The following is a 24136-nucleotide window of genomic DNA, read 5'->3' as shown; positions in this document are numbered from 1 at the left end:
ACTCACTTCTACTGGTTCTCTCCAGCTCCAGCAAGACCCAATGCCTCTGATCTCCACAGACATCACTTGCATGCACAAACACATACATATACACACAAGTTAAAAATATATCTTTTTGCAAAGCAGAATTCCTTTAAAAAAAAAAAAAAGGAAATTTCCCTCAGCAGGATTGACATCTGAACCAATGAGCCAACTCTGACTTGAGGCCAGCAGCCTGACCTGCACCAGAAAGTGTTACAAAGCCAATCTGGAGGAAAACGTGGGTGTGCACAGGTGATGTGGAAGTGAGCCAGAGGTTTGCACTCGCCCCGACAGCTCCTCCTTGGTCCCAGTGTCCCCACCCAAAGCACACTTATGTAGCCCCACTATTTTCTATTTAATGATCTGCAAAATGATTTTAGAAATATTTTCACTTTTAAAGTGTTTCGACTTGAGTGGCCCCATTAACTCTGAAACCAACTTTTACCTGCGATCTGTAGATATCCACCTCAGAAGGGAAAGGTAGAGGGCAGAGGAAAATACATACTCGATGTTAAGTGAGACCCAGGCCAATAAAGAGCTCAGAGCCTGCTGAATGTCTTTAAAAAATCAGACACATGCAATTTTGAAATTATGCCTCCAGCCTTAAAGCACTTTACTTTTATTTGGAGCACAAATGATGTAAAGCGATTTTCCAGACTGTGGAAGAACAAACTGGAAAGAACTCAGTGGAATATGAGCTTGAGGGGAAGATATTAAGCTACGTTCTATACATTTACCCTTACCTCAGAGCGTCTTAGATTTGTGGCCTGGACAGAATTCTGGGGATTAAATAATGAGTGTTAAAATCACCAACACCCAGGTCTTTACACATTTCTATGTGAAATGTACATTCTGTGTTCTCCACCATGACGAGGTGTGACAAACAGGGGCAGGGGGAAGCAAAATTAATGTGCTAAAACCTTATTACACCTGTAATAAAATTTTGGGTGAACATGAGGCATTTAAAGTACAGTGTGGCTAACTATTTGAGATGTTGGTTCTGGGTCTGTTCTGGCAGTTGATCTGACCTCAGAGCAACAAGTTTTTGAAATATAATTGCCACCTCAACAGTACACTTGACTTTATTTTAATATATACAATATACCAAAATGGTCAGAGTAGCTATGTAGTCCAGTAAGAGGGGACGCCTCAGGGTCTGGGTTCTGGGGACACATGCTTTCCCTTCCATCTCCCACAGTGCCATCTGATGACAGTTGCCATGACTGGGTAAAGGTTATCTCTCAGTACCAATATAAACCAAATGTGTTCCCTCAATATCCAGGATGAGTTATGTGCTTCTGTCCCAGTGTTCCACAGGGCATGTCCCCAGTTGGAAGAACTGAGATTGCATAGCCCTCGTTGGTGTTTGTGACAACTGGCTTTTCAGGAGGTACAACTGGACCTGGGAAACAGTTGTTTAATAAGGTCACACTCTAGTGGAAGATAAGTATATGCCAATAGGAAAACAGGAGGAAAGAACACAGGCTGCTCACTCTGTGGACCACTAGACTAAGGTGGTGTCTGTACTCACTGACCACGACTATATGGCCAAGAAAACAGTTTCAAAGCTGGGTGTGGAGACACATGCTACTAAGATTGCAGTCTACCATGTCGAGATGACTCCTCTGAGTTCCCAACCCCAAAATCTTCTATCAGAGGAATACTGATCACATAGTCCCTGTCAAACCTACAAGTTCAACCTCCCTCCCTCCCCACCCCAAATCCTTAAGAATCAGCCTATCAAGTACCCAGGATTCCTGGAATGCCTCTCCATGCAGATGAGGTGTTCCCAGTATTTTAAACTCTGGCCAATGATTTATACTCATTCTAGAAACTCCTTCCCACTCTCCGAGCAGGTTCATCTTTAGCCTCTGTCCACCCCTAATGAGGTATGTGTGTATGCTCACCAGCTGTTTCACTGAAGAGCGTCTGAGAGAGCTGTTTCACGAAGTATCGTCTAAGAGGGCTGTAACACTAAAATCACCGGAGAGGTCCCCCTAGCTACTCCCAGTACTCACTTGGCCAGACTGGGATCCTGCAGACCCATTCTGGACTTGGCTACATTCTTCCAGCCCGGTGTGCAGGAGCGCCAGAACACCCTGACGGAGGGAACGGAGGACACAGAACCACAGCTAGTCCCCAAAATGCATGCCACAGGATACGTACTTGATATCCCAGCACTCGGTCCAGGCAGAAAATTCTAGAGTTCCAGGCTGAAATCAAGCAACTGTACAGTAAAAACGGGAGAAAAAGAAGAAGAAGTGGGGAGGGGCTTTGAGATTACAAAGTAACAATGACAACAGTGTTCCAAGGCCAGTATGTTTCTTTTTTATTTTTGTGTATGACTTGAGATTGTTGAGTGATTTATAAGCATTACATTAATTCCCATGCAAAACTCCAAGAGCCTGACTCCAACTGGCCAAAATACAACCGATGAGTCTGGACGTTCAAGACTGAAACAGCCACCGTGGCTTGCTTGACGCTTCCATTAGCAGGCATGGGGTCATTGGCGTCATCTAGATCAGCAGGTCCGTCCACGGCTCAAGCACCACGGTTTGCCTTGAATTCACACCAAAACAGGGGCCAGCACGCCCTGAAGCACCTAAGCCTGGCAAATGGTTTCTGTCAGATAATAGGACTCCCTTACTCCGACAGAGCAATTTAGGTATTTCCTGGTTCCTGCTCTACAGTGAAACCTGCTTTGGACAGGCACGGTTATCTTCAATCTGGGGATAATTCTGCCTGTCAGATCTCAGGAGAAGTAAAGAGACTTTATAAAAGGAAAGGGGAAGAGAAGATCTCTAGGACCCCCTTCCCCCCACAGAAATAAATACAAAGATACCCACTTTATCAAGTATTATCTCCCCCAGCTTCAGATGTTCGGTGAATAGGTATAAAGCTTTAAGAACTCCCCACAATAAGGCAGAAACCAGAGCTATCAAAGAGGGCAAAACGGGACCCACAATTAAAGGAGAACTAGACAAATGCAGAGACTCACCCTACTGACCGGGAGAACTAGACTACATGAGAAGCGACAACGGCATTTTCCAGAGGGATGTTAATGGGTGCTCAAACACACATCGCAGCTATGACAATGGCAAAGACTGCATTAGTGCAAATAACAATTAGAATGGTGTGCTCCTTAATAGGATTTAAATAAGGCTTCAAATAATTACAAACACTAAAACTAACATTTGGAAACCTTAATTCTGTTTGGAAAGCTATCAAACCCTCCCTCCAAACCATCCAATGTTTGCTGATTCGAGGACAATTACATTCAATGAGGTTGCTTGGAAACACAATGCACATCACACACACACTCTCTCTCTCTCTCTCTTGAAGTAGAAAAGGGGAAACTCTTCTGACTGCTGGTGCAAAGAAATAAATGCAGCCAGCACACCCAGGGCCTGCAGGTTCTTAGGACTCTCAGTGAAAACTCAGGAGAAGAACAAGGTCAAAGACAGAACAAAAACCGAAGAGAGTACATTTGCATATGCCAGGATGAAATGTGTTCCCCCAAACCCACCAACAAATCTACACTGGGTGTGAGATAGAAAGCAAGCAAGAGGAGTCATGGGCAGTGTCGTCTATGGCTCAAGTTCTCCTTAAAAAATGAACACCAAGGAAAATCGAAGTCCACAAATAACTAGAAAACAAACAGCAAAGTCAGGCAGAATGTGAAATAGTAGTTAATACTGTCTCAGAGCCCACACCATCCTGCAGAACCAGGAAACTTAAGATGTGTTCTTACCAAATCCAATGTCATCTGGATGTGTAAAAACAGAATGACAGTCACAAATCACACTATGTAAGTTTTAGAACCAAGATACGGGGGGGTGGGAGGGAGAGAAAAGTCAACAAAACACTCAGAAAAATTTATCATCGATTCTGAAATGGGGCCTCGTGACGTCATCGGGGTTAATAAAGACCGAGATGGATTTCCCTGGATTCTCAGTTACTAGCTGCTGCAGTTTTTTTGCCAGACGGTCATCGGGCTGATTGGGGTCCCCTCCGTCCGACTGCGGGGAGGGGATGCTGGTGGTGCTGCCCCGACGCTGGAGCTTCAGCGTCAGCCGATTGGCCGCCTTCACGTGCTCGATGGCGGTGCGCAGATGCTCTGCAGGATCGGAGCGGACGGAGGACAGCTTCCGGGCGTGGAGCATGACGGTCTCCTCCGACAGGTGCTCCAGCATGTTGCACTGAGGGATGAAATAGTTAGGGCACATCTTGTTGACCAGGCAGTGCTGCAGGTCGTCAATGAGGCCCAGCAAAAAGTGGGCTGCATAGTCTTCTTGAGCCAGGTAGCTGACGGGGAGCCGGTCACAGGCCCAGAGCATCATGCTCCTCAGGTGATAGGGGCTGATAGCCTTGGGCCTTGACAGGAGTTTGATGATGATGGCTTTGCAGGCTTGGTAGGCCTGCATGAGACTGCCCGAAATGCACTTCTTCAGCTGCACCTCGCTCCTGGCGAAGGACAGTCGCCACTCGTTGTCCTTCTTGCCCTTATAGGAGCAAGCCGGCACCAAGTAGAAGCCGCTGATGACCTCCTCCTCGGTGATCTTCCCATCCCAGAAGTGGTTCTCCATGAGCCAGCTCTGAGCCACCGCGGGCCAGCCTTTGAAGGACACCACTGGGACGATGTCGTACAGCATGCGGCTGCTCCCCACACCCAGGATGATGGAGATGATGGTCCCGTTCTTCTCTACCTTTTCCACCTTTGGCATCCCCCTCTGGGGTTTCTTCTGTATCTCGGAGAGGACGATGCTGATGGAGTCGTAGAACCAGTCGGCCACTTTGGTGGGAGAGAAGAAGTAGTTGGTGGCCCCGTTGATGTGATCGGCGATGGTGCAGCAGTCTTTCCACTTACTGATTGTCCCCTCGTCAAAGAGCCGGAGGCTCAGCCAGGAGTGGCACAAGGCTGAGTGGCGCATGTCGAGGGTCACAGGCTGGTTACGGTCATGCAGCTTAAGGGCCGGCACCAGAAGGGTGAAGTCCATGTCGTAATCAGTGCCCCGGGCATAGACGTTTAACTCATCTAGGTCCAGGTCCACCACGCCTTCTCGGACCCCTCCAGAGAGCAGCAGATACTCGTTCGCCACGGGGAGTTTTTGATCGAGCTTTTGCACCATTCCTAGGAACGAAAAGAGAAAACACCATCACCGGGAGCACACGGCCATGTGTGTTATTAAGGAGAGCTCTGGGGTCTGGGGATTTAGCTCAGTGGTAGAGCGCTTACCTAGGAAGCGCAAGGCCCTGGGTTCGGTCCCCAGCTCCGAAAAAAAGAACCAAAAAAAAAAAAAAGAGAGCTCTGGCTTCCAAGAATAAAACACACCAGTACAAAACCAGATCTCAGGTGCTTCACAGACCCAGCTCAGGATGATGATGATGATGACGGCAACGCTGTTCTTTCTTACCAGCACCAGGGTCTGCCCTTTCCCAGGTGGAAGGGCTCTGATAGAGCACTAGCCTGAAAACTGTTTTCACCACGATCCTCTCCCCAACTCTGCCCCTCGAGTAACAGACTCTCCACACACTCGGTCATTCAGTCAGAGAGCTTCTGTATGCTCCAACTCTCCTTGACCTTGTCCTGCCGAGTCTTACCCTAATCTCATTCCCTCTGTGTCTCTACTGTCCCTGTTTTCGTGCTGAAGCCATCTGATACCGTCACGTGAGAAGTCAGGCCTAGGGTTTTTGCCAAGGCAGCCTCCTCATTTACCCCGCTTCTCCTCCCAGCGTGAACACTTCTCTGAACCCGAAGTCCTCCGTGTGACCGCAGAGGTTTTCAAAGGACAGTGTGTTCCTAAGTCTAGCACATCATCTGACAACATTAACTATTTGTCTGTAAAGTACCATGAGTCCTGCTTTGGATTCTCCTAACGGCTTTCTTTTAGGCAGACTTGGGTGAAAAAAATAGCTCAAAATTCCCTTCTCCCTCTGAGGAATTAAGAGAAGCTGTGGTCACCTTCACTTGGTGTAATAAAGCATCCTGGGGTGGGTGAGGAGAGCTAAAAACTCCCTCTCTCTGCTGGTCTGGAAGTGGCCACTTTTACCAACCCCACAAAAAGAAACATCCGTGCCTGCTACACAGTATGCCTCCTCAGTGCCCCTTCCATGCCTAGTTAGAATTAGCTTTTCAAGGGGCCATGTGATAAAGTGTGTGGTCAAATCCTAGAATTCGGGAGTTAGGCTGACTTCGAACACCGGTTCTCTCAAACAGAACTTCATGGATGTTCTTTCGTTACACTCTCAGAAGCTGGGAACTTAGTGGCTAAGACCATGTTCCTCCAGCGATGCCCACACTCCCTCTGGCCCACTGGTCTGCAGTTGCATAAAACTGTGGTGACAAACGGAGCCTTCCCCAGCTCGATCTACCCCGAGACATCCTCCTTGCAGACTTGTCTGGCTTCAGTTTAAGCCAGGCTGAGCTGACATTTAGCTGTCATGGCAGATGGATTGCCAGGGGCTGGAAGAGAACACAGAGGGACAGGGAGTTCAAGGCTCAGGTGGCTGCAACAAGCGACTCTCTGAATGGATTTGCTTTGCCACCAGCCATGTCTGAAGTCAGGGACAGAGCACCAGAGAATGCACCAGCCCACAAGCTCACTAGTAAAGCCATCTTCCCATAATCCTCCATGCACTAGCTTCCCTAGTGCTACAATCCTTTAACACAGTTCCCATGGTGACCTCTAACCATAAAATTATTTTTGTCATTACTTCCTAACTGTAATTTTGCTACCATTTATGAATCTGTAATGCAAATATTTTTAGAGGGAGAGGTTTGCCAAAGGGGCCATGACCCACAGGTTAAGAACGGCTGTTCTAGGCTTTGAATTTGCTCTACTGCAGAATTTCTACTGTCAAAGACCTTAATATTTTAGACACTGGGACTCAAGGTTAGGGGCCGAGCTCCAAGCCATCCATCCCTTACAACTTTGTGGGTCTTCAGAAGATCAAGCCAAAGACCAGAGGGGTGCTCATCTCCCTGAGTCCAAGGGAATAAACCTTGCCCTGCCAGACTATTTTAAGAGGTAAATCAGTTGAGAGACAGTGCCTGCTGAAAATGAGCCATGAACCCAAATTAACTCTGTCACTACAAACATAATAGTAGACTGTTAATATCACACACAAGATGTAAACACCACATCTTCAGAGACCCCACTTAATACATACTTGGTGGCTAAGTATATGTGGAGACATTCTTTTAAATACACAGAAATGTACACACACACACACACACACACTCTTTCTCTCTCTCTCTCTCTCTCTCTCTCTCTCTCCCTCTCTCTTAACAAACAGAGCCTTCTTCTGGTAGAGATTCTTAATGATGGGCACAGTAAGGGATGGCAGTGTAAAAGTCCTCTGTGACTCTGATGTACACTCAGGTGACAGTGTCCTTGGCTGATAAAAAAAAATGCAAACGTTGTTGTAAAGATATCATGGTCTCCACTTTACAGAAAGATAATGTTAAGCTTACTCAAGATTCCAAGAAGCATCCTTAGATGTGGGCAGGGCTCTCTTCTTCTAAGAACAGCACCATCTACAGAATTCTTAATGACCCCAATTTGTAGGTTTTGGCATTCCCTCATTCATACTTAGATAAATAAATAAATAAAAATCATCTCTGTGGAGCCTCTCACTATGCCTGTGCGGGTGGGTGGGGTACAGAAACGAGCACCGAAGATTCTGAGGAGAAATAACTCACAGGCTTCAGAGCTTTGGTGACACGGTAAGAGCGCTGCCCTATTCTCGCACACACTGCAGAGGTCATCGTGTCACATAACACTGTTCTCTCTGTGAGGATCACCCGGCCTGACCTGAATGTAAAATGGCTTAGAAAGGAAACTCAGCTCTCCGGACAAAGCACTAGCTTTGTGCTTTTGTTGCTGGAAGCTTAATGTGACCTTGGACCAGTAACAGATCATATCTAGCTACCTACATTTATCAAGACATAATGGACCCAATCAGCCTTGGGAAAATGCCATTAATATGCCCAGATAAATAGACAGCACAATGCTGGAAACACAGGGCAGCACGAGCCGGGCTCCTTGCTGTCCAGTAAGCTCCTAGTCACCATTAACGTCTGCATTATGGTAACATTTTATAAGCCAGTGAGTCGGTTTTAGCTTTGCACAACAGTTTAGACAACTGTGTGTAGTTTTTACTTAACACTTTGAAAATCTGATTAAAAATCAAGGCATGGCAACGGTCGTGACTATTCAGTCTGGGTATACAGGACTGGGAAAGGCTGAAAGATGTCCCCTCAAAGAACTTGCTTGGTCTTTGTCCATTTTGACCCTGATCAATATACATGAGTTCTGGGACCAGAACAAGAGGCCTTGGGAGGGTGTCCTGGGTTTGCCATTTACAATTTAGATGAGCCCGAGAACCTGTTTAACCTTCCTGAGCTTCCGGTTCCTCATTTAAGCAAATAAATAAACCATCATCATCGAAGAGAGGCCACCAAGTGTCTAAGCACATGACAGACGCCATTCATTCTGCTCATCTCCTCTTCCCTTTCCTCTAAACTAGACTCACTGCAGAGTGGTTTGGAGATCTAATTAAAGCGATCCACTAAGGGCCTCTAGCACATTCAAGGCCCACAAAACATTCCATGAGGTGACATGAATAGAGGGCCCTCTCCTTTGGAGGTAACAAGACCTCTGCTGGCCCAGGGACACGTCCTGGGGTGGCAGCATGTTGTGGGGAAGCACAGTTTGGCAGGCAGGGGTAAGCTGGATTCTGCCATTCCCCGTGCTCTGAGAAGTGAACAGCTCCTGTGGCTCCTTAGAGGCCTTGCCCTGGACTAACGAGAGCCCTTTCACCACCTACCATAGTCGCTTGATGGTTCTGAGGTGTCCTCTCCCTCCTAAATCAGGTGACAGCAAGTCCACCCATGGCACTGATATTAGCAGAGGCTCAGCCAATGAAAGCTACACCATCGCAGGCATAGCCTGTGGGCTCCTTGTAGCCACTGTTTCCGTCTCCCCCATCTAGAACAGACTTGGGGATTGGAAGGTAACTGCTTTGTACAATGTATCGTGCATTTCAATCATTTTTAAAACCCATTAAGTATGTGGGGATGACAGAAGGGCTGGCAGCATACAGTATAAAATGGTTGTCAAAAAGTCAAGTAGGAAAACGAGAAACAAAAAGCCTTAGGATTTCATCATTTTCCTTTCGAACAAGTTCTAAAAGTCAATGGCCCTGTCAAAGTCTGAGACACCGCCAAGGAACACACTTAAGCTCTCTATGCCTTGCTTCCCTTGAACAAAAACTGCAGGGTAACGACTGCAAGTGTGCGAGGTAGCCACGGTAGCACACAAAGTGCACCCCGCAGTGGCCGGTTGGTTGCTTAACTGCCAGTCTCTACCCTAGGAGTCCAGACTTGTGAGAAGGACACAGGTTAGCAATACAGTTCCCACTTAGGAACACTGAGCTCAGGTTCTGAGGCTGCTCACAAAGCCTGGTTTCCATAACTCACAACCTTCTGGCCTCACACAGTCATGCCCAAGAATGGGGTGGGGTGGGTAGGGGGTGTTAAAACAGAAAGATGGGTGGGAAGCCACACATAAAACAGCCAAAACTCTTTTCATGGAGACCATCAAACTTAAGGGGTAGGGGAGACAGGGGGCAGAGGGGAGGCTAGTTTCTATTGTTTTCTCATTTGGGGTGTAAATGCAAATTAGTTAAGTCACTCTGAACGGGAACGTAGCCTTTATTAAGGAAGGAAAAGGACTCAAAACCTGTTTAATTTATTCTCGCACAGGGTATAAGTGTTTACACCCACAGACACTGGTGATCCCCAGGTGAAGAGAGATGGTCTCCCACGCGCAAGGCATAGCGTTGTGAGAGGAAGTGAGAGTCAGCTGTATCAGTCAGGGGAGAGGGACCGTGCTGAGTAACAAACCTGATATTTCAGTGATTCGAACAAAGTGTTACATCCTGCCAAAGGTAGGTAAAGTGAGGGTTCTCCTTCCCTTAACCCAGGACAAGAGCAATGGAAGACCCCACCTGGAATTTTCACAGTCCTTCTGCTGTAGTAAAAGGAAGCTCTTGAATTTTGGCACAAAAGTGAGAGTTCTGGCTAGAAATGAAACATCATTTCATTCACAATTCAGGGTCCCAAACTAGTACATTGTTCCCGCTAACCACGGAGGGGAAGGTACATCCTTCCAGCATGTTGGGATGGAAGGGATCCAGGAATATTTGACCAGCAGCACAAACAAATAAATCACGTACAATGAACATACAATTATAAATTGAAATTTAAAAAATGAAGAGAAATGAATAAGGGTCCTAGCCAAAACATAGGAGGAAGAGAAGGAAGATGCTTGCCCTGGAGAATGGACAAGTCAAGAAGGCCACAGGATCCTGTCATATTGGACTAATAAAGGAGCAATGTGTTCTACCTGCCACTGGCGTAGGTAGCATGTACGGGGATAAAAAAGTAAGCCCACTATTGTGGGATGCAGCCCCACCAGGCACAGGGTTGTAACCGTGCTGACTGAAAGCAGTGGGCTCTTCAAGGGATGACCAGTCATAACAATCAGCAGAAATAAGTACTAAAATTGAAAGCATGTGGCAGGACGTGGGTAAATGTCTCCCAAGGGAGTTGGCCAACACGAGAGCCTGTTACTAAACACAGACGCCAACGCTGACTCCAATATCCCTCTGATGGCCCAGTGCAGTTCTGATGACAGGGGCGGTGAAATACCCAGGGACCACTGGGGTCAAGGGCTTGGGTACCTTGTGCTGCTCCCGTGGGAGCTTTGGAGTGTCATTTCCATTTTGCCCTCCAAGCTACCTCTTCGACGTTAAAGACAGCGCACACTGCACCACAGCAGTTGGGGTAGGGGTGTTGAATGTAGAGCTCACACTTCTGAAAGTCTGTGGGCTGGGAAAGATGCTGCACTGACAGGACAGCTGGGCACTAAGGTGGAGGCTGAATTCCTCACCTCTATCAACTCGTCGGCCTGCCTGACCTTTCCAAGAAGGTGGTCGTTCCCCCTTTTCAGCTGGGGAAATCAAGTGGACACCAGAGGAGGAAACTGTGCCTGGCTTTTAGAGGGGAGTTTAAGAGGGATTTAAACTCAGGTTGACTCCCCATTCTCCTAGTCCATGCTACTTTTGCTATTACCAAACACTCGCAGATGTTCAAGCCTTTAAAAGGCTACCACAGTACACTACAGTAAGATTACTTGTCTACCCCAAAATGAAAAGAGATGGAGGATTACTTCTTCAATCAGCTTATAAGTTAAAACAAAACAAAACAAAACAACAACAAAAAACCTGGTTAGTTATGTATGCCTAGAAAATCAACAATACGAGGTAAATGAGTCAGGGGTCATAGGAAAGATCCCCCACCCCAACCTCGAAGCTTCCACCACCTGGTTAAAGAGCTGGGCTAGGTGTCAGATTACCCAAAGCTAACCACACAGAAGCCCTGCCCCAGCTCTGGAAGGCAGCCTTCTTCCTCTGTGGACAGTGTCTAACACGGTCATACCTGAGTACACAACCCCAGTCAGGTACTCTGAGGAGAAAAAAAACAGGAGGCTCCTCTAGGTGCTGTGAAGGAAAGGAAGCCACACAGACACTAGGAGGAGACTGGAAGGATGAGAACAGGGAAGCCTGAACAGGATATCCCATGTTACCTAGGCAAAGAGGTCACGTTCATCTAAAAGGCAGCCGCGCTGGTGAAGCAGTGCCAGGTGTGCCACTGTGCCTATCGGTAGCTCTACCATTACCCCGTCACAGAGGCTGGGTCAGTAGACTGAGTTCCGGGCTATGTGAGTCTGGGGTTGGGGGAGAGAGGGTCCTCTAAAGAAATTTAAAACTACCATTGGCTAGTCAAAGACCTAGTCTTAACGTCAATTTACTGTGGACGTTTTTTCGAATAATATGCAATGGTGAAGAATGTTTTGAGAATCATATTCGCCAATTATCACTTGCTATCTCGTCTTATGCTACAATACGTTAAAGCACAGCCCAAGGGTAACATGCTATCACCCACAGACACTTCGAGACACCTAGTGGATAATGACCCTACAATGCCACAGCCAGCCTTTTACTATAGACTTGATTTTACTTTTTCTCCAATATGTATGTGTGAAGACAAGACACAGTATTGAGTGTGTGTGAGCTTGGGAGAGGGGTGCTCTTGATGGCCTACTGTGTCCCAGCCTGGCCCCCAGTCGATCTACAGCTATGACAGGCAATTCCTACAGCGGGACAGTTTCCTACATCCAGTGCCACCCACTGATCCAAACAAGACCTGAAAGTTCAGGGGCACATGGAGAAAGGGCGCTCTGGGCATAGTCCTTAGCCATGTGAGAGAGGAAGCAGAATCTGGCCAAAGGCCCGAGCTGTGACACCACGATGGGTTCCCATAGCGTCCCGGAGAGTCTGCCCCTCTCCACTTACACAGACCTCTGCTCGCTTTACTTCCTTCTCTGATGATGGGCTCAGCTGCTCTCTGCCGTGTTCTTAGCGATGAACGGACCCAGCTCAGAGGCCCAACTGACCATGACAAGAGCCCTACAGGCCAGCAATAATGGCCTACTTGTTATATCCAGTTATATGTATAATGTATATGTATAATGTGTCCCTGTTCTATGCCTTATAAAACAAGATCTATGCAAAACTGCCCCCAAGGGTCACTGGGCTCTCAGATCAGCAAGTGTGCTTACAGTTTTCGTCTTGTCTGTTTTTTCACTGCCTTGCTGGTTACCTAATTCTGCTGGTCCACCTCTTCTGAATCTCTTTTCAGAGCCATGATGAGCCCGTGTCCTCCTTAGGTATGGGTCTTGTGTCTGCCTTTGGTATACAGGTCATTCTTAAGTATGGACTGAACAGGGGAGGATGAGGCCTTCAGAGTGAGTGTGTGTGTGTGTGTGTGTGTGTGTGTGTGTGTGTGTGTGTGAGATTAAGGAGGTTAGCTTCTGCTTTGGCTTGGACCATCCCTCCCCTCTGAAGTGTATGGAACCAATTCCAAATGTACATTCCATTTCCCTGTCCACTAGTTATTAACTGTGCAACTACGTGTTGGCTCCCCTCTGTCTGAAAACCTGTGTATCACCAAACAATGGAAGTTGAGTAGACATAAACCGAATAAACAGACCACATTTCCTGGGATAGCTGTCTTCGCAGAGGATGAAATTGGTGGGTAAGGCACTTAGAATGAAGGTGACAGCCTGATGCTGTCATGCTGTCCTTTTGTCCCTAAGAAACTGTGTCTAGTCCATGTGCCCAAGCAAAGGCTCCAGACAGACAAAGGAGCCTGGGACTGTGGTGGCTGTGAAACAGTCTAGAGCTGGGGGCAGCACCTCTTGTTCTGTGATAAAAATTCTACTCTGGGACAGTTCAAAGTACCCTTTGCAACCCTCAGGCCTAGCAAGGACTGTGATGGTTACCACAGGAGCTGAGGTCAGAGTCCCAGTCGCTGCCAATAGATGGCACCTGTGCTCCATCATTCACTAACTGTGCAAGGCTCCAAAGTCATCAAACCCTAAAAGCTGTGGACAATAGGATGCTTGGTAGAGAGAGAGGCCTCCGAGAGACACATTAAAACCATCACGCTCAACCGGCCTACTGGTCTACCTCAGATCATCTAGACACCTCCTGATTCGTAACTCTGCCTTTGCAACCCCAGAGACTAGAAAAGCCTAGTGTGGAGCTACAGTTCATCCGCACTGAGCAGGGGCTAACATAACGTTCCATAGTTAAATTCAGTCTGCTACACACAAACCCACATTTTTAAGTTAAGTGGGGAGAGAGGATGGTCAGACAAAGCTCCCAAGGAAAATAGTCACCGGAAAAGGTGCCAGCATTCTTACCGATGATAAAGAATAGGATTACTTTCAAGTCATAATCAGTTACCTGAAAATAAATCTTAATATCAGGAACAAAACATACTCTATTGTTGAGCTTGAAGATGTTTGTATCAAAGAAAACTAGACTACAGAATACAATCAACAAAGCCCTCTGTGGAGGTGCCCTTGTGCAGGATAGAGGTGAGGTGGGTAGCCTGAAGAAAACATCCTGCAGTGTCTCAAATCCACATCTACCCCACGACAGCAAAGGCCACCCTGAAGGTCACCGGAAGGTCACCCTCCTGCTGTTTTCATGGGAAAGTGTCATTTGAAGCTAGCTCCTCTCACCTGTGCTCCCCAGTGGGTGAAGAGTTGCGGCCACTGTTCCAGCCAGACACTAACAATCAGAGAGGAGCCCATACCTGCAGCCCTTTCAACACTCTTGTCATATGAGTCAACTACTCACTGTAGATCCTGGACTCTGGGGAATGAAGCTTCAACTCTGAGTGTGTTCACCACACAAAGAATGGATGAGTAAGATTACTGGAGCCAAATCTGACTGCCAGTGTTATTAATTCAACTGCCACGGTACAGATTAGAACGTCAAAGCCCAAAGCCAGAAGCGCTGGGAATGAATCCCAGAGTCTCTGATTTTCAACACAGTGCTCTTTCCGTGTGTGTGTGTGTGTGTGTGTGTGTGTGTGTGTGTGTGTGTGGTGTGTGTGTGTGTGTGGTGTGTGTGTGTGTGTGTGGTGTGTGTGTGTGTGTGTGTGTGTGTGTGTGTGTCTGTAACTTTTGTATCTCTGTGTCTCACCTGAAAGGGTTGAACCAACCTTCCTGGAGATGTGAGTTTCAAACTGTCAACATTGAGATTTCTTCCCCAATTTAACTGCATCATGACCGGGTTTACTACTGGGAAATTCTAAAGTCTGAAAAGCAGAATAGCTATGGTTTGAATTACTAAAGGCACAACTTTGGTGAGACTCTTAGATGCACAAGTGTGGTTAAATTCCAGGTAAAACAGAACATCTTTTATTCTTCCCAACTTGGAACACATTCTTATCTCTTACTTCCCAGGCAGGCATCCTTTTTACTTTAAAAGAAAGAAAATCATGTGTTTTGCTAAGATTTCTCTGATGGTCATTTGCTCATGTCTGCATCTCCTTCGCCCACCGGAGAGGGGCTGGACAATGTGCTTACGCTGAAACTGACCAAATACCCTACTCTATAGGTGGGTCAAAGAGTATCAAGTGTGTGCGCTGGCAGCACAGCAATAGCCTTCGGTGACAGCCTTGAAACCAAAGATCCACACAGGTATACAATTTCCGAGGGTATCGGCAGTCAATACAGGTATGAACATTCCCATTGCACACCTTTCAAGCGCCTGTGTAGATCAGATTTCACAGTTAAGTAGGAAAATGATGACAGGGTTGGGAAAAGCCACTGATGGACCCTAGTGTGGTCTGACTGTGATGCAGAAATCCAATACTCAAGAGAATGACGAGAGGACACAGACCCAAAGTTTGCTATAAAAGTAACAGCTTCCAACTTTGGGATAAAAAAATTCAGCCTTGAAACTTTCAGTCTTATGAAGAAAGCTGGCTATGGAGAAACTTCCAGCAAACCCCAGAATAGTTCTGGGTCTGAGAGCATATTTTCCTTACTCTCCACTAGAGGGCGCACCTTCCCAACTTTTCCTTACAGTTGTACTTGTTCCACCGCAAGAGTAGCCTAAAAAAGCCTGAAGGTTTGACATAATTTCTGTATAATTCATATCTGATCTACTGATATGCTCTGAAGATGGGTCAGGACACTGTGCTTCACGCTGGAGAATCCCTGATACCGGCATACAGTTTGCAGTAACCACACTTAATGGGATGTCACAGGTCACTGATAAAATTCCACGGTATCCCGAGGAAAAGAAACCGAGGGAAAGAAGATGCCCAGACAGATAACGGAGATAGTGTGATCCTAACGTTGTGAATTCAGGATACAGACGAGCCTCACAATGACGAGCCTCAATGTACAGGCTCTGCAACATCTGGAAATCTGACTGCATGTGTGGGGGCCGCGGTGCGTGCAGGCGCACAGGTACGCGTGCGTGGAGGTCAGAGGTTGGCGGGTTGGCGAATCAGGTGTACTGTTCAGTCACTCTCCACTGTAAGTATGTTGAGACGGGGTCTCCTGCTGCCCTTGGACTTAACTGATCAGCTGACTGGTGGGCTCCTGGGACCTGCTGTCTCCAGCTTTGATGCTGGAGTTACAGATGTGCGACCACACCCGGCTTTCTTTCTACGTGGGTGCAAGGGACCTGGACGTGGACGTAGCATGCAAGGCACATTACAGGCTGAGCCTTCTCCCTGAGCCCTACGGGGTTTCTGAAACTTCAGTTTTGTCGTTTCTTTAAAAAAAAAAAACAAAAAACAAAAAAAAACGGGGGTGGGGGAGGGGATAGTATGGCACATGGCTCCTGTGAGAATTCACTAGAGCTAGGACCATTTCTGGAACTTGGAAAGTGTTGGGAAAGTATAGTCCTCTCTGTACAATATAATTCTGTTCACAAAGCTCTGGGTCAGTGAACCACACTGACTTTTAGCATTGGTTGAACATGTGGTGTTTTGTTTTGTCTTTTAATATATTCATTTTCTTTCTGTTCCCTTCCCTTAGGGGGTGCATGAGCCTGCCTGGCTTGGGCCAAGTGGTGGTGCAGGCGAACTTGTTACGATGATCTATCTGACTAACTGGGCCTGCCCCTATACTATCTGCTTTGGCCGGCCTGGATAATTTGCATTTCCAGTAATTTCCCAGGTGGCAGAGGCTGCCAGGCGAGGACCACACACCCGGAAAGGAGCAGAGCCACAGAGGTTAGCATCAACAGTGTGACAGGCAGGATCCATTCACCGTGACAAGGGCGTGCTTGGCCACCCGTTTCCTCCTCTTCTGTACAGAGGGACAGTATCTAGAGATGAGGTCAAATGAGGGTGGAAGAAGGAAGGGGATAAACTAAGGCTCAAAAATAATCAGACAATTCCCTGTAAGAACACTCAGAACAATGGCTCGCACAGTACTTCTCAGCCCTGGGGAGAGGGGGGCATGAGGTCATCCTCTTATTTGAGTAGGAAGTCAACCCTATCTCAGAAGAGGAAAAGAAGGAGGACTGCAGAGACGGGGGAAGGAATGAGAGGACAGACGGAGGGGATAAAGAAATACCCAATTACTTCAACAGACTGTCTAAAGACCAGAGCGTTCTTAGCTGTATTCTGCCCGCTAACTTATTTAGCTAAAACACCACACCTAAGAAAGTCATGCCCTGGCCCTCACACTAGCCCTTGAGCAGGCAACAGAGCATCTTCCCACCCGGGGACAAGAACAAGGTGCTTCCGTCCTGCTTCAAGAGAGTGTCCAACAGTGGCCTGAGGACCGCCAGCCTTCTTGCCCACAAGTTAGCACAGACCAGTCAGCTTCTGCCTCCTTCCCAAGCTTCTTAAGTACTTAAATCCAGCCAGCCTCAAAGCAGTGAAGGTTGCCGCTGTAAACAGCACATCTGTCATCGTTAGGCAGGTACGGCAGAGCCGGGCACCATCAATTCAGTTGTCAAATGTTTGACATCCTGTCTCTAAACTGTCTGGTGCGTGGTCTTCCGTACAGAGCCTGTTGTTGTAGGTTCCTGTCACAACCAGCTCACACATCACACCATTACACCAGGGATAATGGCAGCGCCTCCTGATTGACCTCTCCTCCCGTCACCACCAAAGGGGCTTCTTATGGACAGGAGCAGTCACCTCGGCAGCCTGCACCAAGTTCCTCTGGCCTTGCCCCCAGCCTTGCACAGCCAAGACCGTCCACATTCAGGCCGAATCTTCTTTCAGTCCTGGTCTTAGATCGCACCTTACGTTCCATTCCTCGTGAACGTCTTTCCCAGAAAGGATTCCCCCAAATCCACGGCCCAATCAAACACTGGTTTGTAGTTTGTGTTTGGCCCGTGTCCTTAACTACAGAAAGGATGCTCGTCCTACCAGCTTTAAAGCCGTTGCCTCCTGATGGTCCACCGCTGTCCACAGTCACTTCCTCCCCCTCTCTGCACAGGACTCTGCAGGGTGCTAATTTACAAGAGTCACAGTGTGACTTACACAAAACCATGAATTTCAGCAGCATAGGGACCTCTGTTCCGGGTCCCCTTGTGTTTTTAAGTGTCAGGTCACTGTGTTCATACATGAACTGATATGTATAGGGCTGGTGAGCTGGGGAGTTAGTGACACATGTCAAAGACTGTTCTTTCAAAGATAACTTCTGGAAATGCTAATCTTTTATAAGATAAGAAGCACCAGCAAGCAAAATGCACTCACACTCAGCAGAACACAACACCCCAGAGAGTGACACCCATGATCTCCCTGACCAGACTGCAGGTGAGGCTCAAGGAACTGAGTCTCCATTGCATCCCGTGGTTTTACTGATTTCCGTCCTTGTCACCAAATTCCAACATCAACCTCTTAACCTCTTTCCTACAACCATTAGGGCATAGAAAATGTGTAAGTGTGCATGTGTGTATGTGTCTATCTGTGTGTGTCTGTGTGTGTGCTGTATGTGTGTGGTCTGTGTGTGAGCATGTCTGTCTGTCTGTCTCTGTGTGTCTGTAATGTGTGTGTCTGTATACTAAAGACAGGATCATAGTATGCAATTGTGACTGGTCTGGGAACTCATTGCATAGACCAGGTTGGCCTTGAAGTTACAGAGATCCAACTGTGTCTGCCTCCTGAAGCTTCAACCAGTTTTTAAGGTAAAGACCCATGTTGGAGTGACATTTATTTCTTAGTCTGACTAATTGCTTTTGCTGGTTCTCTGGTTCTAAGTTTTAACCATTTTGGGATGGATGCCCATAGCCCCATCTTTCTAACTGGCTTAGGAGTACAAGTTTGCAGATGGAGAACTGCCAGAGGACTGGGTGCGGGCATCGTGACGATGCCTGGACTACGCTCTACATAGGCAGGCCGCCTCTCCTCACTCAGTGATTATGGGGCTCCTCAGTGAAATGGCCTTACCTGTGGGTTGTGTAGAGTAGCTGGTGGTAGGGACCAAGCCTCTACTAAATGCTTAAGCTTCCAAGGATCTGGAGTTGGACAGACTAACCTAAGCTGAAGGGCCACAGAGTGGCTGGGGAGCTCAGTGTTTGAAGAGTGCCTGAGCCTCCCTCCCACCGCCAGCCCCACCCCAGGCTCCTAAAGAAGGCATGGGAGAAGAGACAAAGGGAGAAAGGGGGGAAATGGGGTGTGGAGGAGCTCCTGTGTATTTCCTATGGCTCAGGCAGATTATAGGCCACCTGACATAGTGGATACCAAAGTCTCACATTTGACTCTGGCTTTAAGAAACTCAGGCTTGGGGCTAGGGAGAGAGCAGTGGTTAGAGCAATGATTGCTCTTCCAGAGGTCCTGAGTTCAATTCCCAGCAACCACATGGTGGCTCACAACCATCTGTAATGGGATCTGATGCCCTCTTCTGGTGTGTCTGAAGACAGCCATACTGTACTCACATATATAAAATAAGTAAATCTTTAAATACATTGGCAGAAAGGATTTAAAAAAAAAAAAAACAGGAAAAGGCTTAGCAGTTATGGAGTTCACCTACAGAGCTCTGAATCCATGGCAGTATGATTTCCAAACAGCGCCCAGAAATGCGGTCTCTGGAGCCCCATGAGTGGGGGTGGATGCTGAAGGAAGTGAAGGAGAGATTCGGAGCGTCTTACCCACACCTGACCACTTTCTATCAGAGGTGTCCTCCGAGGTTTGCATTTGAAGTCAGCCGGGTTTTTCTTTCTTTCTTTCTTTTCTTAGAGGGTGGGGATAGAAGGGAGGGTGTTTTGTTTTCAGAGAAATCAAGTTTGCAAATCACTGCACCATACCAAGCTGTCTATTTCCCAATTCTGCCCGGGGCTGGCCTTCAGCAGAAAACTAAATCAGTGCTTACAAGAAGATCTACCCTACCGTATGCAGAACTCCAGAGGGGCCTCAACTCCCTACCCCCCTGTAATCATTTGCAAGCTTTCTAAAAGGGCTTTCTTTTGGCCAGCTTCCCCCTTCGCTAAACTACTCCTGCCCTCACCCAACATTCCAAGGCAGGTAAGGAGTTTGGGCAGGGTCTGACATCCACCCCTGGGAGCACAGCAGTGGGAATGCAGGCCCTTTTCAGCCAGTGATCTACAGACAAGTCCTGGGTCCAAGGCAGGGCACCTGGGGAGTGTCCCTCACCTGCAGGACTGCTGTCACCTCCCCTACACCGGCCTCTGCTTCTTTAATTGCAAAGTTACTGATTGCTAAATGGTCTGTCATGTTCTCTGACTTTCAACAGTCTACAAATAAAAATATGTGCTGTGTTAAGAGAAATGGGGGGGAGATGCTGTGGGAAAAAAAAAATAACCCCGGGTGGGGGTGGGGTGGGGTGGAGAGATGGTCTAGTGAATACTGCTCTCCCAAAGGGAGCCAAGTTCAGTTCCCAGCATCCACACCGGCAGTTCACAGCCACCTATAAGCTCAACCCCAGAGGATCCGAGCCTCACAGACCTCCGCGCACAGGTGCGCGTATCTACACAGAGACATATAAACTCACTGGAAACCAAATCTTAAAAAAATAATACTTCGGCAGGCTGGTTGGCACAGGTCAGGAGGCTGGGCAAAGAGGATTGCTAGTTCAAGGCTTGCCTGGGTATTTTAGCAGGAGTCTGTCTCAAAGCAAAAGTGAAAGAAAGTAAGGGACAAGGCTCACTTCTAGAGCACTTGCACGCTCCGTGCAAAGTCCACACCTCCACGCCTAGGGCCAAAACACGAAACACGGAGCAGGGATAGTGTGTGTAAAGGAGGCCAGCAGGTTGCTGTTGAAGGTAGAGGTCCAAATGCCAAGTGTTGCCGGCTCTCTGTATGTGTCGTAGAGAAGGACTGTGGCCGAGAAGCCATGGAAAAGGTCGGAAAATGAGTGAGGAAAGACATGAGCAAGGAGAAAGTGTGGGCAGCACAGATGAGGCTGGAGCTCCCAAGAAGCCATTCCAGGTATTCAGGCCTGAGCCACAGAGACCATTCAGAAAGACATCGGCTAATGACCAGATAGATGACATTAAAAAGCTGGCTCTTTGTGTCTGGGATAGAGCAGGTGACGCTGAGTAGTTATGATTTAACTAACAGAGTCTCAATGGCTTAAAAAGCCACGCCCCCATGATAAATACGCACGACAGCTTTGCGTATGTGAGAGAATGTTACAACCTATCGAGAGTGCCAGTGTATTAAAATAAATACATCCATTAATCGTTGTTATGGTGGTGGGGCTTGAACCTCGTGTTCCACACATGCTGGGCATGCTCCCAGCTCTAAGTGGACAATGACCTTTCGGTAATTTAAAAGTCCATTACACAGGAACAATGGTTACAAAAGCAAACAAACAAACAAAACAAACATAAGACTCCTGACAAAGTTCAAGTGGGAGCCACGTTCAGGTCCCAGCCACACACTGATTTCTTTCCTAAGACCAAGCTCTGTTGAATTCTCAATTAAACAATAACACAACTGTCAACAAGGTGTTTGTAGAAATCAAGGCCACAGACTCGGACGCAGACTCTTCAGACAGGTTGTTTCTCTAAAACTCACAAGTGCCCATGAACACATTGTAAGACAGAAAGCAAAGCCATCTGAGTGCCGCTGCATAACCTACGTCGAAGGAACAGAGCTGGCCCGACGGCCTCATGACTCCTGACAACGTGAACGGTGAGTTCAGCCCTCTCTGTAAGACGTTCAAAATCCAGAGACGATGCTGTGTGCTGCAGGGAGAGGATACACTGAAAGTTACTTTAAAGTGGTTAGAAAGAAGATGGTGGGCACTGGATTTATCGCCATCTCAGGGCAGTGAAGGTTATGTTAACTTCCCCTTCTGGTATTGACTGTCGCCTCAGCTAGACGATGCATGGTTGTTGATAAAAGTTTCCCAAGAGCATCCCTCCAGCATCCGGCCCCAGGCTGCCCCTGCAAAGCAGACCCTTCTCTAAGCAGCTCCCTTGGCTTTATCTGTACATACGAAGAGGAGGGGCTCATGTCCCAACCCCACCGCCTGCTGTCCACCCCATAATCCACTTGACAACGAATAAATCTCAAGCAGGCACCCCCCAAAGAACAACACACACATATATATCTCTGGCTGCTGCTGCTCCAGAGGTTACCCTCACTGTCCATCCATCCCTGAACTCTTGCTGACCGCATACTGCCACCGTCTTCTCGGTATCCCAGCCAATGTGAAGAAATGGGGCACAGAAGGCTAAATGATCACCCATGCTACATACTCTGGGGATTTTCTGTTAGAACGCAAATGTCCAACTCCAAAGCATACACTGGCTCACAAGCACCTCACACGGGCCCGGCGGTGTGAACCTCCTTCCCTGCCTCCCCATTCCTCGCTGCCACTTATAACTCCATGGATGCCCTAGGAGACGAGAGAGCTGCCCAAGCCAGGGGTCCCAAAATGAAAGAAGCAGGAACCGGCTGGTAAGCAAGGAGAGGTAAGCCTACAGAAAGAAATTATTTCAAGCTTAATTTCCTGGTTTTGTCCCCCTTTGCCTTAAATTCTACCAAGTTCACAATTAAGAAAGTGGAAATCATCTCTTGGAATTGAAAAACACCGATCAGCATTTAATCCCCAAATTCTGTCAACTGGAGTGTCACTCGCTCGCTCGCAGCAGAGAGCACCTGTCCTTGTGTGGAATGAGAACTGAGTGCCTAGAGAGTAACTGGTATCCAGGTGGGACATCAGCTAAGAGTCCAGAGGCTCGGAGAGGCGGACAGGAAGTGCTGAGCACCACGGAGATGCCTGGGTGGTTTGTTTCTCTCCCCTTCCTCTCCCTCCCGCACATGTAGCTTCTAATCCCCCATACCAGGGTAATATGGTATTAGTAGTCGCTTGCTGAGCAGTGGCAGCTGTGAGGCTAGGCACTGTAGGCAATGATTTTCCGTGGGAAGATGATCTCCTTGTAAATTTACATCCACCGCGCTTCTAAATGTGAAGCTAGCACGAAACAAATTACATGTCCTGAAACAGAACTGGCCCAGGGGACGGCTGGAGGCAACTATGTCCAAACTGCCTGCTCCTAATGGACGCAGGTTCCAAATGTAGTTGAAGAGGAGCGTTCAGGACATCTAGAGTCATTTACTTTTTGTTTCAAAAGCTATTTGGGGGATCGGGAGGGGAATGGGGCATTCAGAATCAGGTATGGGGAGGTGCAGAAGCAATGGCTAGAAGGCCATGAAAATTAATGGAAATCTGCAACTGACAGAAGTGGGGGTCAACTCCACGGTGAGACAGAGACCTGGGATAAGAAAGGTACCCATGAATGGGGGTGTCCTTAGCTGTGACTCATTACACTGGGGAACCTGAAGAGGCCACCTCCTATATTCAGACAGTAAACCTGGTAGAGGGATAGAGACACCAATCCACCCACAACTTTCAAGCCAAAATTAACCCTGTCTGTAAGAAATGCAGGCACAGGGTAGAGAACAGAGACTAAGGGAATGGCCAACCAGTAACGACCCATCCCATGGGCAAGCACCAATCTCTAACACTATTAATGATAATATGTTATGCTTGCAGACAGGACCATGTTGACCTCTGAGAGGCTCCCACCCAGCAGCTGTCCCAAACAGATGCAGACACCCACAGCCAGACAGTGGATGGAGCTTAGGGATTCTTACAAAAGAATAGGAGAAAGGATTGTAGGTCCTGAAGGGGATAAAACTCCACAGGAAGACCAACAGATCAACTCACCTGGACCCCTGGAGCTCTCAGAGTCTGAACCACCAACCAAAGAACATAAGTGAACTGGACCTAGGCCTCTCCACTCATATGTAGCAGATAGGCAGCTTGGCCTTCATGTGGGTCCTGAACAAGTGGAGTAGAGGCTATCCCAAAAGCTGTTGCCTGTATATGGGATATGTTGTTCTAGTTGGGCTGCCTTGTCTGGCCTCGGTGGGAAGGAAAGCACCTAGCCTTGCAGAAACTTGAAGTGCCAGAGTGGGGGAATATCCAGGGGGACGCTACAGGTTGAGAGAAGGGGAGGGAGTATGGGGTGAAGGAATGTGAGAGGAGGTGGGTGTCCCACCCAGTACTGAGTGGGACATAAAGTGATAAAGAGAAAAAAAGTTAAATTTTAAAAAATTATTTTGGCTAGGCAGTGGTAGCACATGCTTTTAATCCCAGCAAAGTTCCCATTGGCAGAGGCAGGCTGATCTATGAGTTCAAGGCCAGCCTGATCTACAGAGTGAATTCCAGGACAGACAGGGCCA

The 24136-nt window shown here is 47.7% G+C and overlaps 1 protein-coding gene across 2 annotated transcripts in view; it reads right to left on the bottom strand.

Moving 5' to 3' along the window:
- Positions 1-2326: 2326 nt before the first annotated feature.
- The window catches only part of Mb21d2 (Mab-21 domain containing 2), a 99018-nt gene continuing 77208 nt past the window's right edge, over positions 2327-24136 (bottom strand). Inside the window, exon 2 of one of the 2 annotated variants that reach the window (XM_006248523.5) lies at positions 2327-5152. In XM_006248523.5, the coding sequence (XP_006248585.3) occupies positions 3888-5152 (1265 nt within the window). In that variant the 3' untranslated portion in view covers positions 2327-3887. The remainder of the gene's footprint in view (positions 5153-24136) is intronic. The other variant, NM_001109056.2, reaches the window with a different exon arrangement.

Source organism: Rattus norvegicus, chromosome 11, assembly GCF_036323735.1.
Source record: "Rattus norvegicus strain BN/NHsdMcwi chromosome 11, GRCr8, whole genome shotgun sequence".
Classification (NCBI taxonomy): domain Eukaryota; kingdom Metazoa; phylum Chordata; class Mammalia; order Rodentia; family Muridae; genus Rattus; species Rattus norvegicus.
Note: the sequence above shows the minus strand (reverse complement) of the source record. Positions and strands in the feature narration are given on the sequence as shown.